Below are 27,691 nucleotides of genomic sequence, written 5' to 3' on the forward strand. Positions count from 1 at the left end.
ACTCTATTCTGCAGGAAGGAAATGATAACCCCTACACTAAGTACCACTTGGTCAGATTCGAGAATACCTGGAAGCCGGGGTGACGTTATTTCGAGTCTGAGAAAGTATTTCCAGGAAGGACTAGCATGGGGTCAAAGCTGTCTTGGGAAGGCCAAGATTGAGACCGTGGAGGAGAACAGAGAGGAGGCCCACTGGTCCCCCTGTGATGTTGTGGGGTGCAGCCACACCTGCGGGACACCCGACAGGACCGCGTTCCTACACCCCGCCCTTCCTCTCTCTGGCGCCATTCAAGTTAATTGAAAGCGTGATGTGTGCACCCGCCCCTCCTGCCTGACGCACCATTCAGAAAAACTGACAGCGCGCAAATTACCCCAGGCCCCTCCTGCCTCCTATCTTGCTAGATTAGGTGAACGACAACAAAACTTTGGGTTCTGGTAATTCCCTTCCTGCCTCCTGCACGCGGGAGCTTTGTTTGTACTGCGTGCCTGTCACCTGATTGGAGGACGAGAGCTTAAAACCCCCGACTTTGGCGGTTTGGCTTAGTGGTCCCGGAGTGCAGTGGGAGCCGCTGTCACCAAGTTTGGCAAACAAAGACTCCTCCTAACATCCTTTGCTTGGGTCGAGTGTGCTCTCTTGCACTTGGCAACAGTGAGAGCTGGGACACGTCCCTCCCTCACGTGCTAGGACCTGAAGACTCCCGGCTTCTCACTCCCCACACCCTAACCCACTCCTTGCCAAGTACTCGGGCTTTTGACCTCAACCTGAGAGTTGTACCGCCAGCTTCCCTGGTCCTGAGGATTTGTAACTTGAGACTGGGCCGTGCCACCAGCCTCACAGTGTCCCTGGCCCGCAGATGACCTCATGGGACTTGTCCACTGCCACCGTCATGGGCCAGTTACTCTCCTAACCTCCCTTTCCTCTTTCTACATCCATATCCTGTTGGTCCTGCTTCCAGCAGGGGTGGGGATGTCCGGCCTCTGGCCAAAGGTCTGTGAAATCATTTGACCTGGCCCAGTCCAGGCAACTGCAGAAGGGATTCCAAAATGCAACCCATCCACAGTGGTCAGGACCAAATATTTTGACACATATTCATGTGTTCAAAACTTGGTGAACATTAAAAAAAGAGACAGGGCATTTAAAGAAAAAAAAATTATACTCATTCTACTTTTTAAAAAGATTATTTACTTTAAAGGCAGAATTACAGAAAGAGGTGGCAGTAAGATAGAATCTTCTATGAGCTGGTTCACCCCCCCAAATGGGCACAATGGGCAGGCGGTAGGCCAGGCTTCAATGAACAACTGGAACTCCATATGCGCCACCCACATAGGAGTAGGCACATAAGCAGGGACTGGATTGAAAATGAAGCAGTCAGAATTTGAACCAGTACCCATATGGGATGCTGGCACTCTTTTGTTCCCCAGGTCTGGCTTAATCTGCTGTGCCACGATGCCCACCCGAGCTGATTCTTTCTTAAAGGATCCCACAGCTGATCCAGCCTCATATGTGGGACCATTTCCATTCACTATTACAGGTTGATGAATCCATCTTAAAATGGGGTATCAGCCACGAGATAGATGTGTGTTGTGACAGTTTGTCAAGTGCTTAGTGGTGTTGTTTTTACCTCTCACACATGGAGGACAGGGACCCAAGTGCCTGGGTCACCACCTGCTCCCTCCCAGGAAGCCGCACTGGGAGCAGAGCCAGGACTCAGAACCCAGGATGCAGACTCTGACACGGGGTGTAGGCACCCCAAGGGGCAGGTGTTCAGTTTTGGTGGTGAGAACACAACAGCAAGGTAAGAGCTACTGTTCCAGAGGAGTGCGAGTCCTAGCCTCATCCCAAAGGCCACACATCCAAGCTCCCTCCAAGGACCAGCTCCGGGCAGTCTTGTCTCTCTGTGCCACACACTCCAGTCCGCAAAATGACAGCCCAGACACTTTCAGCTCAAACGGTGGGATCCCAAAGGAAGCCGCACTTCTCTGTGGGCGGCAATCCCCGATGGGTCTCACCACCTTCCGGGCCCCAAGCAGCTGTAGTACATTCATGTAAAACTCTAGTGCCAACCAGAGGCTCTGCACAGAGCCACAAGAACCAGACCTTGAACTGGCTCCCAGCCCTACCCCCAAGGTCAGTCCAAACCTTTCTCCTCCTTGAAAATGCACCAGGTATTCCTCCCCTGGAAGACTTTGTATCCGCACCAGTCTTCTGGCATTGGCTCAGCTCTTTGCGCACAACGCAACCTGCAACCTTCATGCCATCATTCTCTGCCTTCATTCTTTGAGTTAGCACTTACACTTAGTAGCTAACACAGTAGCTATTTTCTAAACAAGTAACTATTTTCAGCCCTGGGGTTACTGTCAGGAACAAAACCACTGAAACCTAGAGTTCCTGACGTGGGGTGGGGGACTATTAAATACAAAAGGAAACAATATGCCAGTTTGATGACCAATGATACAGAAGAGTGAGCTTGGAGGCTGGTGCTGTGACACAGTAGGCGAGGCTTCTACCCATCATATCTGTTTAAATCCCAATTGCCCCATTTCGAATCCAGCTCCTTATTTATGGCCTGGGAGAGCAGCACAGGATGGCCCAAATCCTTGGGCCCCGCACTCACATGAGAAACCCAGAAGCTCTTGGCTTTGGATCAACTCTGGAGGTTGCAGCAATACGCAATACAGGAAGTGAACTAGCAAGTGGAAGATCTCTCACGCTCTCTAACTCTACCTTTCAAATGAAAATAAAATAAATCTTTAAAAAGAGAGCTGGGGGCCCGGTACAGTGGCCTAGCGGCTAAAGTCCTCACCCTGAACGTGCCAGGATACCATATGGGCACCAGTTCTAATCCCAGCAGCCCCACTTCCCATCCAGCTCCCTGCTTGTGCCCTGGGAAAGCAGTTGAGGACGGCCCAAAGCCTTGGGACCCTGCACCTATGTGGGAGACCCGAGAGAGGATCTGGGCTCCTGGCTTTAGATCAGTGCAGCACCAGCCGTTGCAGTCACTTGGGGAGTGAATCATTGTACAGAAGATATTTCTCTCCATCTCTCCTCCTCTCTGTATATATCTGACTTTCCAATAAAAATAAATAAATCTTAAAAAAAGAAAAAGCTATTGTTGTTTCATTTGTATGTGAAATCAAGAGATAAAGCTGAGTCAGGCGTGGAAGCCTAGTGCTAAAGTCCTCACCTTGTATGTGCCGGGATCCCAGATGGATGCTTGTTCTAATCCCGGCGGCCCCACTTCCCATCCAGCTCCCTGCTTGCGACCTGGGAAAGCAGTCGAGGCCAGCCCAAAGCCTTGGGCATTGCACCCATATGGGAGACCCAAAAGAGGCTCCAGTCTCCTGGCTTCAGATCGGCACAGCTCCAGCCATTGGGGAATGAATCATCGGATGGAAGATCTTCCAGTCTCTCCTCCTCTCTGTATGTCTGACTTTCCAATACAAATAAAATAAATCTTTTTGAAAAGAGAGAGACACAGCTGAACTGAGCTGAAGGAAGGTAAGTGACTTCACTGGCAGCAGATTCAAACTCAGACTCGGAACACGCCAGTCCACCACACAGCTGGAAAAATGAAAAAGTTCATCATTCTTCCTCTGACAGTGAGCATGCCAGACGCAGGGAGTAACACGTTCACATCCATTTGCACTCAAGGCATGAACACTCAGCTTTGGCCTTCTCTCCTATTTGCACACACATGCGACAACACAGGCTTTGGAGACAGCCAAGAGGAGTAGGGCTGCCTCGTTCTTCCTGCTCCCTCGACACGTTTACGGATGACAGCTCCTTCGGGCTGCAGGAGTCGAGAGAGGCCGTGTGGACTGACACAGGGGTCAGCGGGTTCAATCCACAAGACATGTAAAATGATGAAATGAAGGTGCGAGGGCTAAAGGTGTGTCCTCAGATCTTTCCTGGCCGAGTTAAAGCACTAAAGACTTGTAAAATACTTAACCAAGGGCCACTGGGTTCACACACACAAACGGGCAAAAGGTAAGCAAATGGGGATTACAATGGGAACTCCAAGGGCAATCAGAATTTAAAAGAAAGTGCTGTGCCCTAAAAAGGACCAAAGCTGTCTGGGGGAGCAAGGGTTTAGCAGTGGATAGGATCAGAGGACCTGGGTTCAATTCCCAGCTGACTCGATTCCAGCTTCCTGCCAACAGACTCTTCGAAACAATGATGGTAGCACAAATGACTGCATTCCAGGACCCCTGTGACAGACTAAATTCCCAACCCCAGCTGTTCATTCAGGAAATGAACGGGGCTGATGGCAGTTCACTGACACTCCCTTGCAAACACTTTCTGAAGAGGTTGGATCTTAGACCATACACAGCTTTCACAGCCTATTTCCAAGGAACAGTTCCCGGCAGAACAGCACTCTCCAACAGACCTTCTAGCAGGGGCATCGCCATTGCTCGATACTCCGAGCGGTGCAGCCTCGGGGCTCCTGCAGGACAAACCCCAGCTGTGAGGGGTAAGGAACAGGTTCCAGCAACTAAAGGACTGAAGGGAGATTTGTCACGTCTCTACGGCTGCCTGGCAGGCAACAGGAAGCATTCTTCCCGGAGCCTCTGGGTTCTAGAAGTAATGTGCCAAGGGCAGCTGTGCCATCAGCAACTACACTCCCCCCAAAATCAGGGAAAACCCCAGCCTTGCTAAGACAGGTCGAAAAGCTGCCCCTCTAGGGCTGCATAGGGCACAATCACCTGCTGAAGGGAACAGGGACCCAGTCCCAGCAACTCACTGGCCACTGCGGTGGGCTGGGGGCGGGATCCAGCCAGCAGGTGGCACCTGCTGAGGCTGGGCTAGGAGGCAGCCAGAATTCTCAAACTGAAGGCTGCTCAAGTGGAAGGCCATCTGTTGATAAATCTAACTTCTCTCTTACCCAAGGTTTTTCGTCTTAGCAGTACTTGGTACCGTGTGGTAATCACCGAGTTGAGTACTCCCAGTGGTTTCCTGAGGAATAGTTCAAGAGATGCTTGTAGGAGCACGGGCTACTTACATGCTGCAGGGCATGAATCAGAGACCCACCCTGTCATCCAGAAGTGTTGGGTGTGGAGAGAAACCTCTGCCTTCCTGCAGTTCTTCCAACAGAACTACACGCACTAACTCCTGAAGAAGCACTTGGCCAGAGCAAAACAGGAAGAAAAGGACCAGGACTCAGGGTGCGGGAAGATGTGGGGGGACAAAGATGGGAAAGGCACAGGGTGTCTGACCTTGCTGGCTAAGACCCCACATCCCATCTCACAACGCCTGGGCTTGACACACAGCTCTGGCTCCTGACTCCCTAACCCACAAGGCCGCAGCAATGGCTCCGGGAACAGGTTCCCGTCACCTACATGGGAGAACCAGATGGAGCCCGTGGCTTCTGGGATTGGCTCTGCTCAGCCCCTGCTCTTGTAAAATTTAAAGAGGAGACCCAGTGGGTAGCAGCTCTGTTTAATAAACAAGCACAAATTGGGCCTGGCGCAAAGGCTCAACAGCAAAATCCTTGCTTTGCATGTGCAGGAATTCCATATGAGTCTCAATTTGCAATCCAGCTCCCTGCTTGTGGCCTGGGAAAGCAGTGGAGGATGGCCCAAAGCCTTGGGACCCTGCACCTACATAGGAGACCTGGAAGTTTTGGACTGGCTCTGCTCTAGCTGCTCCAGCCATTTGCAGAGCGAACCAATAGATGGAAGACCTTTCTCTCTCCTTCTCTCTGTAAAATCTGCTTTTGCAATAGAAAATGAAAATCATAAATTAAACAAGAAGCCAGGTGCCAAAGCAGGGAGTGAGCGACAGTGGTCATTTCTGAGCCATGGAATCTCTGATATGAAAGTAGACTCAGCCAAGGAAAGGAAACCGATGTGCATTTATTGAGTGCCTATAGGGTGTGTGTCTGGCCTTGTGCAAGGAACTGTCACCTACAGTACTCTGCTTAGTCCTCATACCAACCCTGCAAGGTAGGTACTAGCCCCACTTCTCAGATGAGGCACATGAGGCTCGTGAAGACTAGGGGGTCCATCCACGGTCACAGAACTGAGAGTAGACAAGCTGGGACCAACACTTAGGGCTGGACCCGATCCCTGCTAACCACCCCCCACTGCATCAGGGTGGAGGGGGAGCGTGGCCAAGCGCTAGACCCCCTGGCCTCCTCCTTCGGTGGCCCTGCCAAGCAGAGCCTGTCCCTTCCCTGCCAACCATCCATTGAGAGGATGCCCTTGGCTGCAGATTTTAAATAGAAAAATAAATAGTGAGGGCAAGGCCCCCAGCAGCAAGGACTTGCCACATCCACGTGGTGGAAAGGTCGCCACGCCACTGCTGCCTGCCGTGGGAGGGAGCCACGTGGAGCACCTGTGGGGAGAACTGGGACGCTGGCTGCTCAAGGCTGGAGTGGGTGGACACACAGCCCCTTCTGGGTCACAGCCTCCAGAACACAATGTCTGGAGCAGGCAGCAGCCGTGGGCAGTCATATCTTCCTCCATCTGTTCAGCCTAGCGGTGTCTGTGCTCCAAGAGGGACTCAAAATCGGGGGAACACACAAGTTTGTGCTTCACGTGTCCCAGGACCGTCATGTCCCCCGTCCTACTGTCTCCAAGGCCGACAGACACCAGCTCCTGCAAGGGATGAGACAGGGATGAGAACCTCGGACACAGCCGCCCCCCAACCCCGGTGCTAGCACCAGAGCCCAGGCGCTGAGCAGTGAACAACACTCCCCCTTGGTGAGTGGCCCTGCTTTCCCACTGCTCCAGCCCTGCAGAGCCTGACTGTCCCCCAGCCACAGCCCCCCGGGAGGGTATGAGGTACCCACCTGGAGGAAAGAGCACGCTGTGCCCATTGTCACGTCCAGAGTCACCTTGCCCAGGAGCAGCTGCACCTTGCCCGACTTGCGGATGAGCAGCTTGCCCACCTGACCCTCCGTGAGGTCAGCCAGGGTACACGCGTTCTCTGCCAGCTTGGCTTCCTGCGGAGAGAGGGAGGGGTGTGGAGACTGGGCCAGGAGCGCTATCCTCCATCTTCCACCAACAGTCCCCAGTCCATCTCCTGGAGGCAGGCACTGAGGGCAATGGCCAGAGGACATGCTCCCAAGGGGCCATCTGCTACTGGTGAAGAGCCAAAACCCACGGCAAACAGACGGACGGAATACCCACAGGTGAAGCTGAGGGATGGGATGCAGGAGTGCATCCTCCCATCAAAGTAGGTGTAAAAAAAGACTGCGGAAAATGAAAAGTTAATTTTGGTGCAAGACCATCTGAAAGCCAGGCACAGTTTCTCATAATGTGCATTTCCATTCATTTTTTTCAAGACCACCCACACGCATGCATTTCAAGATTTTCTGCACCCAAATAAACTTTTATCTCCATGTTCTGTGAACTTTTCCAGGCACCTGCTTAGGTTTGGAACAATCCATCCTAAAAAGCTGGCACACCTATGGGAACCTGGGGCCGGAAGCATGCAGCCTTAGGCCCTTGTTGAGGTTGAGAATGGGCGGCATGGGTGGTGGCGAGGATGGCACACCTGCTCTGCCCCCACAGGGCAGCTCCCTTTCCAGGCCCGCACCCCCAGGTTTCACCTGAGTCCTGGCGAAGCCTTACCCGGTCCTTCTCCTGTTTGATCAGCACCATCTGACCGTCCTCTCCCTGCACCTCCGTCTTGACGGGCTTGATGTCCTGGGTGGGCGGCTGGCCCGGGAGGGTGTCTGGCAGCTGCAGGAAGAGCAGCTCCTCCTCCATGGTGAGGCTCAGCTCCCTCAGCAGCTCGGCCACAGACACGTCCTTGGGCAAGCCCGGGCTCTTGCGGGCTGCTCGCGGAGGGGCCTTGGCCTTGGGCTCCTCCTCCTCGTCTCGGGGCTCCTCTTTCACTGCGCGGGGTGACAAACACAGCAGAGACACCAAGTGGGCGCCTTCTACACTGCCTCCCCATGCCCAGCCCTGTGCCCCAGTCCATCCCGCAACCACTCAGCAGGGAGCCAGATACGGAGAGGGGTGAGAGGGCACGTGTAAGACCTGTACTAGAGGTGTGGCCCACTTCTTGGTCCAGCCCACGGATGTTGACAACTGGAAGAGGGCTTAACCAGGAGTGGCAGCCTCAGGACTGGCCGCAGGGATTTCTTGGGGACAGCCTGGAGAAGGTGATGACCCCACAATACCTTTCACAGCTGGCACGTCCACTTCCATGTCCTCCTCCTTGGGGCCAGCTAGCCAGGGCTTCACATCTGGCTCTTCATTCTCCTCCTTAAAAAGCCAGCCAGAGTGTGCCAATGGCAGCTGCACCGGCATGTTCCGAGTGTCATTGCGCAGGCCGGGGTCATCGATGAACTGCCAGAGCAGAGCAGGTCACAACAGAGGGTCACAACAGAGACCTCACTCCTAACCAGAGAGCCCGCTGCTGCCCATCCGGATCCCCGGCCCCCGGCGAGTTCCCCAGAAGCCCTGCCCCACCCCCCGAGTACCCACGTCATCCTTCTCCAGCATGCGCAGGATCTGCTTGGTCTCCTCGTCCGTCTCCCTCTTCTCCTTCTTGATGTTGATGATGTGAGAGGGGCCCAGGTCTGACATGTCCACTGTCTTATCCCAGTTCCCTGCAGGAAATCACCCCATACGGTGGGAACACGTCAGGCGGGGGCTCACAGCCTGGGTAGATACACGGGCTGCAGGGCGGGTCCACTGCACTGGCCTTCTCCTGGACAGCCCGCACTGGGGCCCGTTACTGGCCCCCCACCCTTCTGCCCCTGCCTCATTACCTCTCTTCTTCATCAACTCAGCAGGCCCCTGCTCAAAGATGGAGTGGGACTGGATCACTTCCGGGCGGCCGCGGCCCCGGCCATGCCACTCTCGCTGCCGGTCTCGCTCTCTCTCACGCTTTTCCTTCTTGACAGTCACTTCCTCCTTGGGCCTGAGAAAGACGAGCGAATGCCGGGAAACCGCCCACACGAGCTCCAACATGCTCCTCCACTGATCAGGGAGTCCCCACCACCCATCAGAACTCCACCGCAAAGCCAGCATCTTCCTTGCTTCCTGAGTAAGGTCACTCAGTCTGCCTTACTTCATCTTCTTGCCCAAAACAGATTTTGGGGGGCTGGGGGACAACACTGACTAAAAGTAGGAAGGCCATTAAGGGACAGTGTAACCACGTCTGTCTGAAGCAAAGGAAAGCCAGCTTATCTCTGCCAAGGTCATCTGCACATTTATAACATCACTCAAGGGCCATACACACTGACCCGCATAAACACTAGCCTGACATAGATCGATTAAATTTCAGGTTTTGCCTGTCGCTGCCTTGATGGGGCACGGCCAAATGATTTTATGTGTCTTAAATTGCCCATACGCTGGGCATTTCCACACCCCTGGTTTAAACTATTGTCTCTTAACTCTAGCTGGAAAACAGAATCACTCCAGCATAGTGCAATCAAATCCAATCGCAATTTCCAAGCACCAGGCACCTGCACTTTTTCACCTGACAGGGGTCAATGTTGTGACAGGGTGGATTACCCTGCTGCCTGCAAGGCTGACATTCCGCATGGGAAAGGGTTCATGTCCCAGCTGCTCCACTTCCCATCCAACTCCGTGCTAATGCACCTGGGAGAGCGGCAGAAGACGGCCCACGCTCTTGGGCGCTTGCACTTACGTGGGAGACTAAGCAGAAGCTTCTGGCTCCTGCCTGGCCCAGCCATAGCCACTATAGGCATTTGAGGAATGAACACAATGACCAGCAATTGAAGACCTTCCATGCAACCCACTCCTAGTACCTCTACCCAAACAAATCTTAAAAAAAAAAAAATTAACAGGGTCATCTGAGGGCCAAGCTTAATGACCACTAGTGAAAAGAACCAAAGGGGCCAGCAACATGGCTCAACTGGCTAATCCTCCACCTGCAAGTTCCAGCACCCTATATAGTCACAGGCTGGCGCCCCAGCTGCTCCACCTCCCATCCAGCCTGCTACCTGTGGCCTGGGAAAGCAACTGAAGACGGCCGAAAGCCCTGGGACCCTGCACCCATGTGACAAGCTCCTGTCTCCTGGCTTCCGACTGGCTCAGCTCTAGCCATTGTGGCCACATGCAGAGTGAACCAGCAGATGGAAGATGCTTCTTCACATCTTTCCTCTCTGTAAATGTACCTTTCCAATAAAGATAAATAAATCTTAAAAACAGAGACGCACACACTGAACAGCCATCACCTAGTCCCTTCCCGACAGCTGCCAAGCTCAGAGCCACAAAACGAGGCCGTCGGTTACTTACTCCTCCTTGATCTTCCGACCGATGATATTGGGAGTGAAAGTTTTCTGAAAATAAAATGCAGCCACGAGTCACCGGTTTGCTATGTCTTGACCTCCTAAGATACAGGACAAGCGTCCCGTCCCCACAGTGGGCGTCTTCTAGGGTCCAAGGCCACCCTGAGGCTCTTCCCGCACACACCACAGCATTGTCAGACCTTTAGACAGACACCTGCCACGGTGGCAGCAGTCACACACAGCAAACTGGGCTTCAGCTAGCACCTGCCCACCCTCTGAATGGAGACCCTCTAGGACTGTCCACACACATGCCAAGGCCTGCCATCTCCTGTCGCCACTCACCCGCCATCTATTATACAGATAGCACAGGGGCAGTCACGGCTGCCTGGCTCCAGCGGGGACAACAGCGCGCGCGCACACACGCACACACACACACACACACACACTATGACACTGACACTATTAGACCCGGCACCAAAGCTGGCCCTAGGTGAAGCAGAGTCTTTAAAAGCCGGCTGCTTTACATCCTGTCATCACTTCTGGTCACCCCAAACCCTGACAGGGCTCCGGTGCCCTGTCTAGGATCTGCCAGGCTGCAAAGCTGGAATTTTGGAATAATCTGGGACCCTGGGAGCCGTGGCTCAACTGGCTCATCCTCTGCCTTGCACGGGCCTCTCACGTGATACCCCCATGCCCCTCGCCCACCACCACCACCACCAGGAACTTGGTCTGGGGCTCCAGTTAAGCTTCTCAACAATTCAGGGTGTGTGTGCGGAGGGGAGGCGGGAATACCTTCTTGACTCCCCCGAGAGTCAAGTCCCGGGAGCGGATGGAGGGCAGACGGCCCGGCGTGGGAGGGGGCGCTGGCCGCCGCCCGATCAGCCCCCGGGCCCCGGAGAGGAGGGGTCGGGGTCCCCCCGGAGCGCTGGGCTCGCCCGCGGCGTTTCCTTCCGACATGTCGCCTGGAAGACAAGGGGCGACAGAGTCACTCGACGGCAGCCACACGGAACCCCACCCACGTGGCCGGCCGCTCGCACTCCACCCCACATCCCGCCCCTGAGCTCGGCCCTCCGGGGGCGTCTCGGCTCCTCCCCTTCCCACGTTGGCGCCGCTCCCCGGCCTGGCGGCTCACACCCGTCCTCGTCCCCCCCGGAACCCCCGACAAGGAAGGGACGAGGCAGGGACACACCCCGGCGGCGGTTACACAGCCGCGTGTCCAAACCGCTTCACCGCCGCCTCCACTCGCCGCCAACCCTCGCTCTCCGCGCCGGGCGGAAGTCTGCGTGGCAGGACCTGGGCGACGCCATCTTGGCGCGGAGCGGAAGTGACGCTGGAAGGCGGGGCCAAGTCACAGTATTTATTAGGCGGCGTCTGCGTTTCCTCTCCGCCTTCTCTTCCCGGTTCTTCCCGGAGTCGGGAAAAGCTGGGTTGAGAGGGCGAAAAAGCTGGCTTGAGGGGAGAGAAGGGGGCAGACCGACCTGGGCTGTGGTTACGCTGTGGCGCTTGCGGGAGAGGGCTTCTTGGAGGCCGACTAGAGGGGTGCTGAGGGTCGCCGAGCTGAAGGTAGCGCCTGGGCGAATTCCAGGATCCAACGTGGGGCTTCTCCACGACTCGGTCGCGCGGGGAGCCGTGGGGTCGCGCGACTCGGGGTGGGGCGCGGGGACCGAGAACCAGACCCGGATCCACAGTCAGGGCTTCCCGAGTCTGTGGGAACCCTCGCCGCGGGCTGTCCGTGGTGACCTTGGCGCGGTCACTGCCGCGGTGAGGGAGAGAGCAGACAACACCCTGGCCCGGGCTCCCAGCCGCCCCCGTGGAGTTCTGGGGCTGACACCGTGCGGGTGCGGGGCGATGGGCGCCTCTGGAGCAGCTGATCCTGGACCCACCGCTGCCCGATCACCCACCCGTCCTGGGCTCCTCATGACCGTATCACCCCAGTGTGCGACCTTGGTCAAAACGTGGAAGGATCTGAAGGTTCAAGAAAGTTTGAATGTGACTCTGATGAACATAAGTTAACATTTAAAAATTGCCCTTTAAGGGGCACTTGCCTCATCTGCAGTCCATATGGGCACGGGTTCAAGTCCTGGCTACACTTCTCATCCAGTTGCCTGTTTATGCGCCTAGGAAAGCAGCTGTGGGTGGGCCAAGGACCAAGGTACCCTTATCCACCTGGGAGACCCAGACGGAATTCTTGGCGCCTGGCTTGTTCACACAGAGAGTGAACCACGGGATGGAATATATGAAAACATCTGTTAACATTAAGGAATGTTAGAGGAAAAGAAACCATTTCTTTGTAGTATATTCAGTCCCCTTCACAGAGCTGTTACGTTGTACCATAATTTTGTATACTCTTCCAGCTACTGGTTCACTCCCCAGATGATCACAACAGCTGGAACTGAGCTGATCCACAGCTAGAAGCTAGCAACTTCCTCCAGGTCTCCCACGTGGGGATAGGCTCCCAAGGCTTTGGGCCGCCTTCTGCTGTTTTCTGCGGCCATCAGCGGGGAGCTGGAGCATCCAGGACATGAACCAGAGCCCGTATGCGATGCCAGAACTTGCAGAATTAGCCCGTTGAGCTACCAGATTGGTGCTCGCTGATTTTATTTATTTGTTTATTTATTTAGAAGTCAGTGAGAACAAATCTATCCACTGGTCCATGCCCCAAATCACTGAGCACTAGGCCAGGCTGAATCGATGATGCTGGAACTTCCGCTGAGTCTCCCTAGCCACGGTCTCCCACTGGAGGTTCTGCGTTCTGCGCATCGCAGAGGTCCCAGGCAGGAAGCTGACAGTGGTGACATTTGCGTCGGCACGCGGCTCCTGCCAGGTGCTTTTCCTGTGATACCCGCTCTCCATGCGCTCTGCTCTCTGCCGGTCTGTTCCCCATTTCTATAATCTTGTTGTTTGCTTTCCATTCGGCAGCATTTCTTGGAGATGCTCCAATGCGCTGTTCCTGTTGATTCCTTTTCTCTCTCTTGCCGAGTATGCTTGGGGTGTGGCACTGTTCACCCCTGGGGAGCCTTGGGGATTGCTTCCCGTTTGGGGGGCGTTAGGGGTCAAGCTGCGCTGAACACACACGCGTGGCTGGTGTGGAACGCCACATCCTTTCTCTGAGATAATTGCCCACGAGTGCAAGGGGTGATCTGCAGGGTTAGCAAAGGCTTATGAGAAACTGCCGCATTTCCGCAGTTTGAACACACACATTACGGTTCTTCAGATGCTAAATGGCTTTCAAAATGGGTCGTATTCAAACACATGACCAAAAATACCCAGACTCTCAACTAGGGACGTGCAGTCTGATTTCATTTGCTGTACGGAGTGCATAGATGAACCAGCCACGGCAAGCTGTCTCCTAGCCACCGTGAGTGCAGGGAGAGGACACTGAACGCAAGAAAAGGATGGCATCCAGGGGGGCACAAACACGACTGCTGGATCCTCCTCCCTGCTGATGGCACGGGGAAAGCAGGAAAAGATGGCACAAGTGCTTGGGTCCCTCTCAGCCACATGGGAGACTAGGATGGCGTTCCAGCTCCTGGCTTCAGCCTGGCCCAGCCCTGGCCAATGCAGCGACTGAACCGGTAGATGGAAGATCTCTTTCTCCCTGTTCCTCTCTTTTTAACTTTGCCTTTCAAATAAAAAAAAAAAAATTAAGTGCACTGTAACAATAAAAACATATAGCTCCAGCCGTTGTGGGCGCTTGGGAAGTAAACCAGCAGGTGGAAAATCTTTCTGTCTCTCCTTCTCTCTGTGAATGTGACTTTCTAATGAAAATAAGTCTTTGAGAGAAAGGCAGAGTTACAGAGAAAGAGGGAGAGACAGAGAAGGAGAGAGATCTTCCGTCTGCTGGTTCACTCCCCAAATGGCTGCAATGCCCAGGGCTGGGCCAGGCCAAAGGCAGGAGCTAGGAGCTTGATCTGGGTCTCCCACGTGGGCAGCAGGAGCCCAGGTACTTGAGCCATCCTTGTTGCTTTTCCCAGAAACAGGAAGGGAGCTGGATGAGAAGCCAAGTGACCTGGAGACGCAAACCAGCACTCCAAAGTAGAATGCCAGTGTCACAGGGGGCGGCTTAACCCACTACTCCACAGTGCCAGGCCTAGGTTCCTATGAGTTCTGACGACCATTGAAAAGCTGAAATGAAGAGGAACTACTTCCAATTACCAGCAGTACCGTCACAAGCTGCTTTATGAGTCCCTCGGTGTCTCATTTCACTTTTGTAATTCTCTTGTTTTTTTCCTAGCTTTTTCCCTTGGAGTCATTTGTCCCTCTGATATTTCATTAGTGTGTTGTTTTTTTAAATGTTCATTTATTGATTTTTACCTGAGAGACAGAGCAAGGGGAAAGGTTTTTGTTGTTGTTGCTGTTGTTGTTTTCAGCTATTGTTTCACTCTCCAAATGCTTCAAGCAGTCAGAGCTGGTCCAGGCAGAAGCCCAGGAGCCCAAAACTCCACACAAGCCCGTCACGCAGGAGCCATCCTCCACTGCCTCCTAGGACACATCAATAGGAAACTGGAATGGGGAAAGAGTAGCCAGGACTGGGACCAGGAGCTCAAATAAAGGATGTGAGTACCCCACGGGGCAGCTTCACCCACTGTTCCACAATGCTCATCCTTATTTTTAAAATGCTAACAAAAAAAATTGTTATTCCATTCCTTAGCAGAGTAAATGCTTAGAAGCATGTTGAGTTTTTACAATCGTTTTCATATTCTTTATTAAATTCAAAACTAAATAACTGGTAAGGGATTCCGATGTAAAATTTCCAAAGCATAAAGCTAATATGCCCTGGGAAATCTGCATGGTTCTTCCGCATCTGCCACCGTAGGCCGCTGTTTTTATGGCCTGCTTGGGCACCTGCTTCCTCAGCCCAGAGCATCAGTGCACTTAGGGCAGCAGTGGGGAACGCGCTAGAACTTGCAGAAGCGAGCGGCAGGCTGCCTGTGCTTCCGGCAGGCAACTTGATGCTCAGATGTGTCGGTTCCGTCCTGGCCCTGCACTTGCACGGTGCAGAGTCCCTCCTTTGCACTCCGTCTCCTTCAGACGCACGTGCCAGTGTCCCTCCCTGCCCCATCAGCCTACCTGCGATCAAGAAGGTGAGAGTCCACCTCTCACCAGCGTTTGAGGAGCCTCATTCCTGGAACTCATTCCTGGTCCTCACCGAGTGCGCTCACTGCCACTGTAGCTTAAATGGAAACACTTGTGGAAATTGCACGCCAGATACCCTGGGGAGAGAGAATAGGTGATTGGATCCCAAAGTCCCCAGCTTTAACCATCGCCTTGTTTCCCCTCTACTGCCACCCATTTTCCTGGGATTATTTTGAAACAAATCACAGATGTTATATAATTCATCTATGAATATTACAATATGTATCTCTAAAGATTAGAAACTCTCTTGGACAAAAAATAAAAATGCAGTAAGGGGCCCGGCGCGGTGGCGCAAGTGGTTAAAGGTCCTCGCCTTGCACGCCCGGGATCCCATATGGGCGCCGGTTCTAATCCCGGCAGCCCCGCTTCCCTTCCAGCTCCCTGCCTGTGGCCCGGGAAAGCAGTCGAGGACGGCCCAAAAAGCTTTGGGAACCTGCACCCGCGTGGGAGACCCGGAAGAGGCTCCTGGCTTCGGATCGGCATAGTATCGACCCGTTGCGCTCACTTGGGGAGTGAATCATCGGACGGAAGATCTTCCTCTCTGTCTCTCCTCTCTGTATATCCGCCTTTCCAATGAAAAAATAATAAAAATAAATCTTTAAAAAAAAAAAAAATGCAGTAAGAGTTGGCATTGTGGCATAGTGGGTAAAGCTACTGCCTGCGGCACCGACATTCCATATGAGCACCGGTTCAAGTCCCAGCTGCTCCACGTCCGATCCAGCTCCCTGCTTATGCACCTGAGAAAAGCATAAGATAGCTCAAGTGTTTGCTGCCATCTGTGGAATAAACCACCGGTTGGGTGCTCGAACTCTGTCTCTCTCTCTCCTCTCTGTAATTTTCAATGAAATAAAATGTCTTTCAAAATTAATATCACTGTTAGAAGAAACAACCTCTAAATACTATCAAACATCCAGTTCGGGTTCACCTTTCTTCATCAGGGGTTTTTATAGCTTGTCTGAATCTATATTCAAATAAAGTCTGTACACTTTAGCGTTTTAATAGAAATGCAATGAAGGAATGGGGAGGGGTTTTGCCGTAAAGAGGCTTGCAGCAGTTTTGTTTAGAACAGACAACAATAATCAGAATAGATCAGTTCCATATCAGGGCATGTAGCCTAACCAAAAGAATATTGGATAGCGGTTGAAGATGCTGGAGAGACGATGCGATGAGAAGATGGTGATGACCGGGAAAAGCTGGTTCTGAAGCAAATTTACACTTTAGCTCTACTTTTAGTAATAAATGACATGCATCTATTACATGCATATTTCTGAGTGGTGAAAAACAAGATACTAACACTCTCTTAAATTTTTTTTTTTAATTTTCATTTGAAAGGGAGAGTTACAGAAAGAGAAGGAAAGAGAGAGAGAGATCTGCTGGTTCAATCTCCAAATGGCTTCAATGGCCAGAGGTAAGTTGATCTAAAGCCAGGAGCTGCTTTTGGGTTTTTCCATCTGAGTGTCCTGGCCCAAATACTTGAACCTGCTGCCTCCCAGGGTGCACATTAGTGGGAACGAAGCCAGGATGAAAGCCAAGCATTTGAACATGGGATACAGTGTCTTGCCCACGAAGCCCCATGCTCACCCTTCTGAAATTCTAAAGTGAGATGTTCCTATCCTGCAAGGGTCTCATAGGACCTGTACAGTGAACGCTCTTAACCTGGGACCCAGCAGCAGGGCGTCTTGGCAGTTTGTGCTTTCCTTCTCTCTCTCCCCCTCCCCCCCAAAGAGTCCTCACCCGCGAGAAGAGGCAGCTGCCCCAAGAGGGTTGAGCCTTTACCTCCCTATGCTTGCACATACCATCTCAAAGGGCCAGGGAGCCATGAGCTCACGTGGCCTCCGCACCACATCCTGACAAGGTGGGGGCAGATCCAGCGTCATGATTGTCTTTCTGTCCTAGCAGGGGCCGCCAAGTTCCGGGGCCGCTCCCACCCTCGGTACCCACCCATGTCCAGATGCCAGGTGATAGGCAGTTGCTTAGGCACCTCTCTCTGTGGAGTTTCGACATCTCAGCACGGGGCTGTGATGGGTGGGGTCGGCCAGGGAGAGCTTGATTCATCCTGTCTGGGGGAGGACACCTGCCAGCGCAGGGTGTCCTGTGGTTCAGGATCTGCTCAGACTTGCACAGCGGCGCACACCCATGTGAACACTCTAACCTCTCCTCCGTGGTCCTCGCCTCTCACTGAGACCCTCCCCACCGCCCCTGGACTGGCGACAGACTGCCTGAAGCTGGCACTTCCTCTCTGAAACCTTGCCTATGTCCTGCCACTTAATTGTTACATGTGGGGACTTCAAAAGTCCCCGGGAAAGCACAAAATGAAAACATGTTGATCTGGATGCCAGAGCACTTTGGAAACACATGGGGCTTTTCCCACTGGAAGGTTGGAAGACCTCTGGCACCACAACCATGTCGCCTACAAGTCTGCCTTTGCCAGCAGAAGGTGGTGGGTGGTCCTCTGCCACAGGCAGATGTGGTCAGCAGTGATGACAGGCAGTGCTGGCTGGCTCGGAGAATGAGGCAAGCCCAGGGCGAAGTAGGTTACGTAATAAATGCATCCCATGACCAACAAGAAGCTCGTGTGGTCCCATTTGACAGGTGAAGAAACCGAAGCTCCCCCCCTCCTCCCCAGGGAGGCTGTGGCTTGCCCAAGGTCACGCGGCAGCCAGCAGGTGATGGAACCAGAGCCCACACCCTTCCACCCCCAGCACAGACTGGAATGCTGTTGCTCCTAGTGGTGGAACAGCATCAGGAATGCTTCCTCTGGATGCAGGCATGGTGTGCTGGGTGAGGCCACCCAGGGCTCCGTGGGCGCCTCCTCAACCCTTCCTTCATTCTCCCTGACACACCCAAGGGCCACTGGGCTGCAGGCCAGCATCTCTTGATGGCGTTGGTAAGAAAAGGAGCCAGGGACCAATGAAAGTACCCTCCAAACACTGGGGAAAAATTAAGCTGTGCACAGGAGTTGCTCCCAATTCATATGGGGCATATTCTAGATTCTACCCCCTGCAAAGTCTCCCTGCCCTTTCGCCACACCTGCCCCCAACAGATTCCAGAGGGCCCCAGGCCCTTGGACTAAGCTCCGCCCATCTCCCAGCATTCTAAAGTTTGGGAGCTTGGCGTTCAAGTCTGAAGGTTTCCAAGGGGTGGGGGTGTTAGAGGGACTCTGTGCGGGCGAGCACCGCCATGTCCTGGAAGAAGAGGGGTGAGGTGGCAGCAGTTGTCAGGAGGTGGTCAGTGCGGGGCTCCCCGGGGCCACTGTGCCCTTTCCCCTCCCACCCAGCCGCCGCCGCCAGCAGGGACCCAGCTTGCTGACTATCACCTGACGCTGTGCAGCCGCGGATCCCATTGGTGGAGCCAGATTCGGCTGGCTCTCCCGTTTTCTTCTCTCTCTCTCTCTCCCTCTTTCTCTCTCTCCCCCTCTAAGCCTCTCCACCTCGCTGCTTGGATTTCGCTCTTGCCTCTTCTGCCTGCGCGCCCCGACTCGCGGCTCCCTCGGCTGGAGGATCATCGCTCTCCCCCCCACGGGAGGGGAGGCAGCGGTGGTGGCGGCGGCAGGAGCTGCGGAGATCCTGCCAGGAGCTGCCTGCCTGCGGGGCATGGAAGCTGTCTCTTGGGCAGAAAGAGGAACCAGCGCGCACCACTACGTGTGACCCGGGTATCCGTGCCGTCCCCCTTTTCCACCAACCTGTGCCCTGGACAGTTCAGCCACAAGGAGGTCTTGCCTCTTCCGCTTGGCCACGTCCTCCTCTGCAGAGTCCCGTGGAGAGACAGGTGAGCATCCTGTGGTCTATACTGGAGAGCAACTGGGGTCCTTCATGCCCCTGCCCTGTGGGGAGAAGGGGTGCCCACCTGGATGGCTGGGCCCGGCGACCTTGTCCCTTCCAGTTCCCCACTCACTCCCCATGCCACCCCCAGGCACTTGGCAAAGAGCTTCCCAGCTGGCTCCAGCCTCCAGGGCCCTACAGTTAGTTCCTCGTGACCATTCTGCTGTAATCAGCTATGCCAACGGGGACAGTGGGCTGGGGCAGCTCTCCCTCGGGCATCGCTCAGGGCAACAGTGTGGATGATGCATGTGCACCACTGGATGCTTGCACATGTGCGTGGATTTTGACATATTGGGGAACATGGCTTTCTTACACATATCAAAGACTGTGTGTGTGGTGAGCGGGGGGTCTATGAGTGCATGGGCACAGGCAGGCAGGAGGGTTGGTGGGGGCTGGGAGTGGACAGACCACTTGGGGTGTGCATGGTTGAGTCTGTTGCCGAAAGAGACTCTGCGTGGCAAGGTGCAACTCCTGGGCAGCATGGGGTGGGCAGTGAGGGTAGCCACGCCATGCGTGGCCCGTGGCAGGTCTGTGGGACTATACCTGTTGGGCTGCCAGAGTGTGTGCAGAGGCAAGCCCCATGTTCAAAGTGTCTGTGTGACTCGGAGCCCGAGGAAGGGAGACTCGAAAGCAAATACCAGGACGCGCAAGCTGGGGCGCGGGGGGTGGGGGAGGAGAGGGTGGTGGTTTGACGTGTGTGTGGACGTACATGTGTGCGCAGGCAGGCGTAGGGGGCTGCGTGCCTTCTTGTGGGGGCGGCGCGCATGCATGTTGCTGCTGCCCGTGGCTTTTCTCTTTTCCCCAAATATGGCTTAAGAGGAGGGAGTGCGTGCATGCGTGTGCGTGCCTGAGCCCGGGGACCTGAACACATGTGTGTCTGTGTGGAGGCGACAGCCTGCCGAGAGGGGAAAGCCAGGGATGTGCGTGTTTGGGGGCGGGCATCTGCAGACAAGGTCCGGTGGCAGGAGAGACCTGGGTGTGTGGGAGTGAGGGTGGCGGAGAAGTGGGTGTGCTCAATACGTGTGCAGGTTGCGTGCGGGCGTGTACGCACCTGCCGTGGGCTGGGTTCATAAGGGAGTGTGGGTGTTGCTTTTGACCCAAGCCTCATAGCCTGGGCATGCAGCAACTGGGTTCGTGCCCATCTTGGCTCTCTGCTCTCAGTGTCACTCTCCTAGAATCAAGAGTGTCACTTACCAGGCACAGGCTGCCTCACTTGTAAGGAGGGGGGATGGCAGGGGGACACTCAGGTCTCTTGGGTGGGAGTGCAGAAGGTGCACGTGTGAGTGTGGGCATGCGGGTGGCATACGTGTGTCTCTCAGGGGTGCTCTAGCCGGGCATGGAAACTTCCAACTGCTCCCCCACCCCTCCCTGCCAATTACAGGTATGTCCATCATCACGGGATTGTTCCCACATAGCCAGTTCTGTTGGAGCTTGGGGTGGACCCCACAGCCTCCCGATGCCTAGTTAACATCAGATTTCCCCACGCACAGAGCCCACCCTCCCTCCCTGGCTTTCGGCTCTAGGTGGGAGGCTAAGAAGAAAACAGGAGTTGAGTGACACCTAGGGCAGGTAAGGACTGTCACTCTGCCTTCAGAACCCTTTCCCTGACACCACCCTCGTCTCCACTTCAAGCAGCCCACAGGTTACTGTAGAGGTGCCAGGCTCAGGAGCAGGCTTAATTGCTGGGAAAGTGTGGGTTGGATCTGCAAGAAGCTATAAATAAAAGTACCTGCTTTTGCAGGCACAAGGGGCTCACATTCCCAGTGCATCGGCAAGGGACAGAGAAAGAGAAGGGAAAAAGAGAGAGAAGAGGTGACCCTTCAGCCTGGCCGTGTTGGCCGGGACCTGGGCCAGAGGAAGGAATAGGCCAGACCACACGCCCTGGAGGAGCTCCCATCTGTCCGCCCTCTCCCTGCTGTGCCCCCGGGGCCTGGAATTCCAAGGAGCCAGGTCAGAGTCATAGCCAGTCTCTTCTTAACCGGAGCGCAAGCCTGAGCGACTGTGACAGGGTGGTCCTTTCCTACCTGGAAGAGCACCAGATGTGCGGGTGGAAGTGAAAGAGTGGGAGGTGTGAGAGAATGCAATTCCTTGAAAGGAAAGAAGAACTCAACAGTGGAAATATGTGTCTAGGCAGGCACATGCATGATGCCTGGGACACACACACACACACACACACACACACACACACACACACACGAGGCGTGCTCAACCTTAGCTTCATCATGAAGGGCTGGGACTCGAAAGCTAGCATCATCGACTGGCTGTGTGGCCTCAAGCATGCTGGAGCATCTCCCTGCCTCAGTTCCCTCATCTGTGGAATGGGGTCATGGAAGCGCATCCTTAGGGCGAGGCTTGTCAGGGATGAAGTTTGGAAAATGATCCAGTGAGTGAGAGCTAATGATTTCCCGGAGGAAACAAGCAATCGCCAAAAAACACAGCTTTTAAGGGGGCTGGGGCCCATGCTGCCCCTCTCTCATCATGAACACACCCATGTGACCTTACCTAGCATTTGTTCTGCATGATTGTGACCCTGGCTGAGTCACCCGCCCCCCCCCCGACTTCCCAGGAGACCCAGGACAGGGGGAGGGCCTTATCCCCAAGGGTCTTGGTACCCCCAGCCTCCTGGCTGCCACCACCTGCCTCCTGCCCCCCAGCTTCTCCGCAGGTGCTTCCTGCTTCTCCCACGCCTCCCACCCGCGCTCTCCACCCCCAGCCCTTTCTCTTTTCACGCCTGCTGGCTGAAGGCCCCCTCCCTCCTCAGCTCCATCTGCTGCAAATCTGTCCCTGCCCGGCGGGCGCTCACAGTACTGCCACCATCTCGGCCACCTGGCAGGTGTCATGTGTGCTACAGACCCCTCCATCCAAGGAGGACAGAGAGCCCCCTCCCCATCCCTCCAATCCCCACCCTCACCCCGGTCCCCGGCCTGGACACGTCATTCCACCCACCCTGGGTCCCTCCTGACTGCTGCTCTGTCTTCCCCCGTGTGCTGGTTCCCATCAGGTTCATGAAATAGGTGCATGGCAGGAGTGGGGAGTGGTGCCCCGCCAGGGTTGCTGGTGAAGTAGGGAACAGGATGGGGTGTGAATTCTTCCTCATGCGGATCCTTGCAGGGGCCACACCACAGGGGAGCATGGAGCTACTGTCCACCCCCCACAGCATCGAGATCAACAACATCACCTGTGATTCATTCCGCATCTCCTGGGCCATGGGCGACAGTGACCTGGAGCGGGTCACCCACTACTTCATCGACCTCAACAAGAAGGAGAATAAGAACTCCAACAAGTTCAAGCACCGGGTGAGCAGAGGGCATCCTGGGGACCCCTCCCCTGCTTCCCACCCTCGGCAAGGAGCTGGGGATCAGAGGCCCAGCTGCACCTGCACTGTGCCGTCATGGGGTCGGCCAGCTCTGAGCCCCAGGTTGGTGGGTGACTAGGGAACCACAACACCCAGGGGCCCCAGTGAGGAATGAGTGCGTGGCGTTTGGCACAGGGCCAAGCACGAAATGAGTGAGTGCTGTGACAGAGTCGGGGCCCGGGCCAGGGGGGTGACGTCGGTTGCAGGTTCTGACAAAGCAGCAGCCTGCTGCTGAGCCCCATGACTTCGGGCAGGGCACCCCATGCACCTCCCGGGCCTGCCTCCCTCTCTCCCTGTCTCTTGACCACTCCTGGCTGACAGTTTGCCTGGTTTAGAAAATGAATGTGAGAGGGACAATTTTCTGCAGTTTCCTCCCAGGCTGAAGCCGGGGTACCTGGTGGGTGAGAGGAAGCCCTCCCTGCCCCTTCCCCTGCCGAACACAGCTGGTGGGTAGGGCGGAGGCAGAGGGTGAGATGAGACGAGGCTGGTCCCCGGGCCTTATAGCCCCAGTGGCCACGTGGGTTACAAACCAGCTCCCCTCATCTGGGTGTCTTTTGGCAGGCCAGTTGCCACGGTGACACAAATGTGCGATGCCACCCCCTGAACCGTCCCCTCCCACTCCTCCCCACCGCCCCCCCAGGAGTAAGGCAGATTTTTCCCTTCCTCCCTGGCTTCTCGGCATTTGCGGTTGCCGTGGAGACGGTGCTGCCTGGGCGCTGAGCTCTGGAAGTCTCCTCAGAAACCAAGATGTGTTCACGCCCTCTTCTCTGGGGACCTCCTCCCTGGGGGCTGGTCCTTGCTTCCCAGGAGAACGAGGGGCAGAGAATGTCCAGCTGTGCCATCACCACTTGCTGTTTGCAGGAATGTGGCAGCCCAAGTGGGGAGTCAGGGCTGAATACTGAATCCCTGAAACTCAGGCCCTCTCTTTCAGAGAGAACAGGAGAGGACCTGTGGGGACCAGTGAGATGGGGCCTGGTCTCCCATCGTTTGACTCCGGGTTCTCCATTTGTAACCCACTCCTTAGGATGTGCCCACCAAGCTGGTGGCCAAGGCAGTGCCATTGCCCATGACAGTGAGGGGCCACTGGTTCCTGAGCCCACGCACAGAGTACAGCGTGGCGGTGCAGACAGCCGTGAAGCAGAGCGACGGCGAGTACCTGGTGTCAGGCTGGAGCGAGACCGTGGAGTTCTGCACAGGAGGTGAGGCCCCCACCACCTCTCTACACTGCTACCTACGCACCCCTCGATCCCCACTTACCCCGAGACAAGGGCAGGGCTTGCTCTGAATCCCTCTCAATCCTGGGGATGCCTGCTGGCCACTGGAGGCACCAGCCAGAGGCCCCAGCGGGGAGACACACCTGCCAAGGCTGCCACTCCTCCAGTGCCAAGGCTGAAACAGGCATGGCAGGTGTACTGGCAACTCCCTTCCCATGAAGGGCACTGCATTGAATTGGAACAGGTACTGCCTACTTAGAAAACTCCAGCCTCTGGGTCCTCTGGAAGTGTGTGGCTCAGGGCTGCTGACTATACCCATGTGGCCGTGGGTAGAGTCAACATCCGGGACTTCTCCATCTTGTCACAGATGCTCCCTTGGCAAGCCCCCGTTCCCATCCCACCCCCACTCCGCAGCTCCTGGCATGCACCGTTTCACTCAGTCTCTACGAACCGGGCCGTCCCACACAAGAGTCGTGTGTTCCCCTGTGCCTGGCTTGTGTTGGGCACGGTGGCCTCCAGGTCCCTCCTATGGGCAGACCCCATCCTATTGATCCGACCTGCATCTGTGGCTTCATGCTGGGTTGATCCCATTTGTCTGGGAAGTCTTCCCTATTCATTGCTCCCGGTTCCACCCCCTCGACACCACCACTGTGCTCTCTGAACACAACCGAACCCGCACACTCCTGTGGGAACATAGCCTGGGCTTCCACATGCTGGGGTGGGTCACTGAGGACCCCCCAGGATAAGACCTGTCCTCCACCCTGGCGTTGCACTCACTCCTCCCACGCTCTGGGAGGCACTGCGGATCTCTGTGAGTCATAAGGAAGGACCGAGCAGGGAACAGGCCTGGCCCCGAGTTGCCAAGGCTGCAGCAGCTGGTCCTCTCTGCTAAGGCTCATGCTGAGTCTCCTTGGGCTGCCCGTGTTGTTCTCCCAGTGCCATTTCTGTTCAGTTCCCTGCCAAGCCCCACTGTCTGCAGGAAACCCCCTCAAGGCAAGAGTTTCCTGGCTTACTCCCTGAAGTGTCCCAGCCACTCCCCGGCTCCTGCAGAGACATGGAGGCCCAACACCCTTGACCCACACCTTGGTCTATCCACACCACATGAGAGGCCTGGGGGCTCTGGTCTGCCCATCACAGCTGTCATCACAGCTGGCTCGCATGCCGGCAGCCTGCTTCCCCACCTGCTGGACAGAAAGGACTGTCCCTCTCCTGTCCTTTAGTCATCTGCTGGTTCTTTTCCCACACGAGTGTGGCCTGGGGTGACAGGCAGGGTCCTCCCTGATACAGAGAGCCCCAAGTCTTTACAGAGGGTGCAGAGGTGACACTAACAGCAGCGTGCGGCTCTGCATGCTCCTGGCTAAGTCTGAGACTCCTCTCATCTGCAGGGGGATGAGAAGGTGGTTGGCAGGTGCTCGGAGGGCGGGTGCAGGTGAGCAGGGGCTGGTGTATTCAGAGCTGGGGGGCTGTAGACCCTCAGAGGGCAGCCCTTAGCTGCCCCCGAATCCACCCGGGCTCTTGCAGACTATGCCAAGGAGCACCTGGCCCAGCTCCAGGAGAAGGCGGAGCAGATCGCCGGCCGCATGCTGCGCTTCGCTGTCTTCTACCGTAACCATCACAAGGAATACTTCCAGCACGCCAGGTACGTTCCTCCTCGACTGTCCCCGACTGTCTGACATCGCCCCCCACCCTCATCTAGCCAAGCTGCCTCTGAGCTGGGACTGGGCTCAGGGACAAGGCTGGGCGAGTGGGACCCCATGGGGCTGTACCACCATGGAGCAGCTGCCTTCCAGGTTAGGTCCTGTGGCCAAGAGAGACAGGGTAAGAGGAGTATGGGATAAAAGACGCTGGGAGGCTGCAAACTGGGTGCTGGCCAGGGAGACTAGAGGTTATAGGCAGGCATCACGGGTGATCAGCAGGCTGAAGAGGCAAGGGTGGGGACTTCAAGGTGAGCTGGGCGTTCCCGCACCTTTTGTCCAAGCACAGTAGCCAGTCTCATTTGCATATGTGCACTTGCGGAAAAAAGGGGAAAGGTTTGGCAGTCCCCACATAAGTGTAAGTTCATGATCCGAGATCAAACCCTTGCCCTTGGGTGGGGCACTGAAGGCCTGCAAGGATGGTGTTGTCCAGTGGAGCCAGGGACAAGCAAGGGCGAGGCAAGACCAGGTTGTCCACCCTCCCTGACATGCCTGTGGACCTTGCTCCGAGTCTGGTTCCATGGGATGCCAGAGCCAGGGCAAGCTGCCACAGGACTCAACCCACCCCAGGGCAGGGAAGGCCTCAGCGCTTGCATTGAAAGAGGCGAGGTAGGGCCCAGGTGATAAACAAAGTGATGTTACGGATAAAGACGCAGCGCCCCCTGCAGGAATCCTCAGAGTCCGGTCACAAAGACAGTCTGGGAGATGCAGCATAATTAGTGCACCTGTTCTAGAGCTAACTCAGGCTCCTGTGCATAGTAGGCTAGCAAATTTTTGTACAAGGCAAATTCCTGATGTTCCCGGGAGAGTGGAGGGGGAAGAACAGAGGCCTAAGCTGGGCTTGAAGGAGGAGAAGGTGAGGGGGAGGACAGGCCAGGAAGAAGCAAGGCTGCCAGGGCTGCAGGCTGTTCCTAGAAGGTGCCTGCCAGGGGCTTTGTCAGTCACCAGCCGGCTGGTGGGACCTTCAACTGGGAGCCGACAGATCTCTGCACAGGAGTGGGCTAGGTGAGCCTGTCCCAGGTCCCTCCCAGACTTGCATTCTGGAACTTTCTTATTTGTGACCAGTGGAGGCAGCCGGCTGGTGGGCGGCAAGAGCTGCTGGCTGGCTGCCTCCCTCCTCCTCCTGGCTGCGCTCAGCACACAGCCAGCCCGCAGCCTGCCTAAGTGAAACCCTTTTGGCCACGCAGGACCCACTGCGGGAACATGTTGCAGCCCTACCTGAAGGACAACAGCGGCAGCCATGGCTCCCCGACCAGCGGCATGCTTCACGGCGTCTTCTTCAGCTGCAACACCGAGTTCAACACGGGCCAGCCTCCGCAGGACTCGCCCTACGGCCGCTGGCGCTTCCAGATCCCCGCGCAGCGCCTCTTTAACCCCAGCACAAACCTCTACTTCGCGGACTTTTACTGCATGTACACGGCCTACCACTATGCCATTCTTGTGCTGGCGCCCAAGGGCTCCCTGGGCGACCGCTTCTGCCGTGACCGCCTGCCCCTCCTGGACATTGCCTGCAACAAGTTCCTGACCTGCAGCGTGGAGGATGGAGAGCTGGTCTTCCGCCATGCCCAGGACCTCATCCTGGAGATCATCTACACGGAGCCTGTCGACCTGTCTCTGGGCACCCTGGGCGAGATCAGCGGGCACCAGCTCATGAGCCTGTCCACAGCCGATGCCAAGAAAGACCCCAGCTGCAAGACGTGCAACATCAGCGTGGGCCGCTAGGGGACCCCCGCCGCCACCACCACCCAATCCGGGGTCGGGGAGAGAAGGCTGGCAGGCAGCAGGCAGATGGTAGCAGACTTTCAGAGAATTGGCTTTCTCTCCTCTGCCCCCCTCTCCCCGCGCCCATTCCCTCCATTCCACCCCATCTGCCCCTCTACCACCTCCTGGCATCCCACGTAACAGGTGGTGGTCAGCAGGGCCCACCCCTCAGGCTCAGTGAACTTTGGGAGGCTTCTTAGCCTCAGCAGGCTGGGTTTCCGGAACATTCCCCCTTCCTCTGGGTACCCCATCCTGCACTTCCCAAACCTGGGAAGCATCTCTGGGCCAAAAGCCATGCACGCACGCACGCACGCACGCACGCACCTGGCACGTGAAGCTGGACTGCTCCCCGGGAGATGCAGAGAGCTGTGGGACGTGCCCTTCTTCAGCCCCTCCCCACTCAGGACCACCCCAGAATGACCCCTCCCACTGAGCTGGGCCGCCCCTTCCCTCCATATAAATAGTCTTGTGCTCCCTGGACTTCCTGCATGGGAGAGCTG

The 27,691-nt window shown here is 55.8% G+C and overlaps 2 protein-coding genes across 3 annotated transcripts; one reads left to right on the forward strand and one right to left on the reverse strand.

Annotated features, from left to right (window-relative positions):
- Positions 1-5,832: 5,832 nt before the first annotated feature.
- POLR3D (RNA polymerase III subunit D) lies at positions 5,833-11,492 on the reverse strand. 2 transcript variants are annotated; one of them, XM_040971394.1, is made up of 9 exons: positions 11,400-11,492; positions 11,003-11,172; positions 10,218-10,261; positions 8,723-8,874; positions 8,436-8,560; positions 8,129-8,297; positions 7,575-7,840; positions 6,791-6,943; positions 5,833-6,596 (listed from the first exon to the last, which is right to left on the reverse strand). In XM_040971394.1, exons 2-9 carry the CDS (start codon positions 11,165-11,167, stop codon positions 6,474-6,476), a joined length of 1,197 nt encoding a protein of 398 aa, XP_040827328.1. In that variant the 5' UTR covers positions 11,168-11,172; positions 11,400-11,492; the 3' UTR covers positions 5,833-6,473. The 2 variants fall into 2 exon arrangements, with proteins under 2 accessions (XP_040827328.1, XP_040827329.1); XM_040971395.1 differs by lacking the exon at positions 11,400-11,492 and having other exon boundaries at positions 11,003-11,183.
- A 10,783-nt stretch (positions 11,493-22,275) lies between these two features.
- On the forward strand, positions 22,276-27,344 carry LOC121150463 (phytanoyl-CoA 2-hydroxylase interacting protein). Its single transcript, XM_040971396.1, has 4 exons — positions 22,276-22,463; positions 23,547-23,721; positions 25,258-25,375; positions 26,618-27,344. Exons 1-4 carry the CDS (start codon positions 22,299-22,301, stop codon positions 27,150-27,152), a joined length of 993 nt encoding a protein of 330 aa, XP_040827330.1. The 5' UTR covers positions 22,276-22,298; the 3' UTR covers positions 27,153-27,344.
- Positions 27,345-27,691: the final 347 nt, after the last annotated feature.

Source organism: Ochotona curzoniae, unplaced genomic scaffold (assembly GCF_017591425.1).
Source record: "Ochotona curzoniae isolate NIBS_2020 unplaced genomic scaffold, NIBS_Ocur_1.0 contig_21, whole genome shotgun sequence".
In the NCBI taxonomy this organism is placed as follows: domain Eukaryota; kingdom Metazoa; phylum Chordata; class Mammalia; order Lagomorpha; family Ochotonidae; genus Ochotona; species Ochotona curzoniae.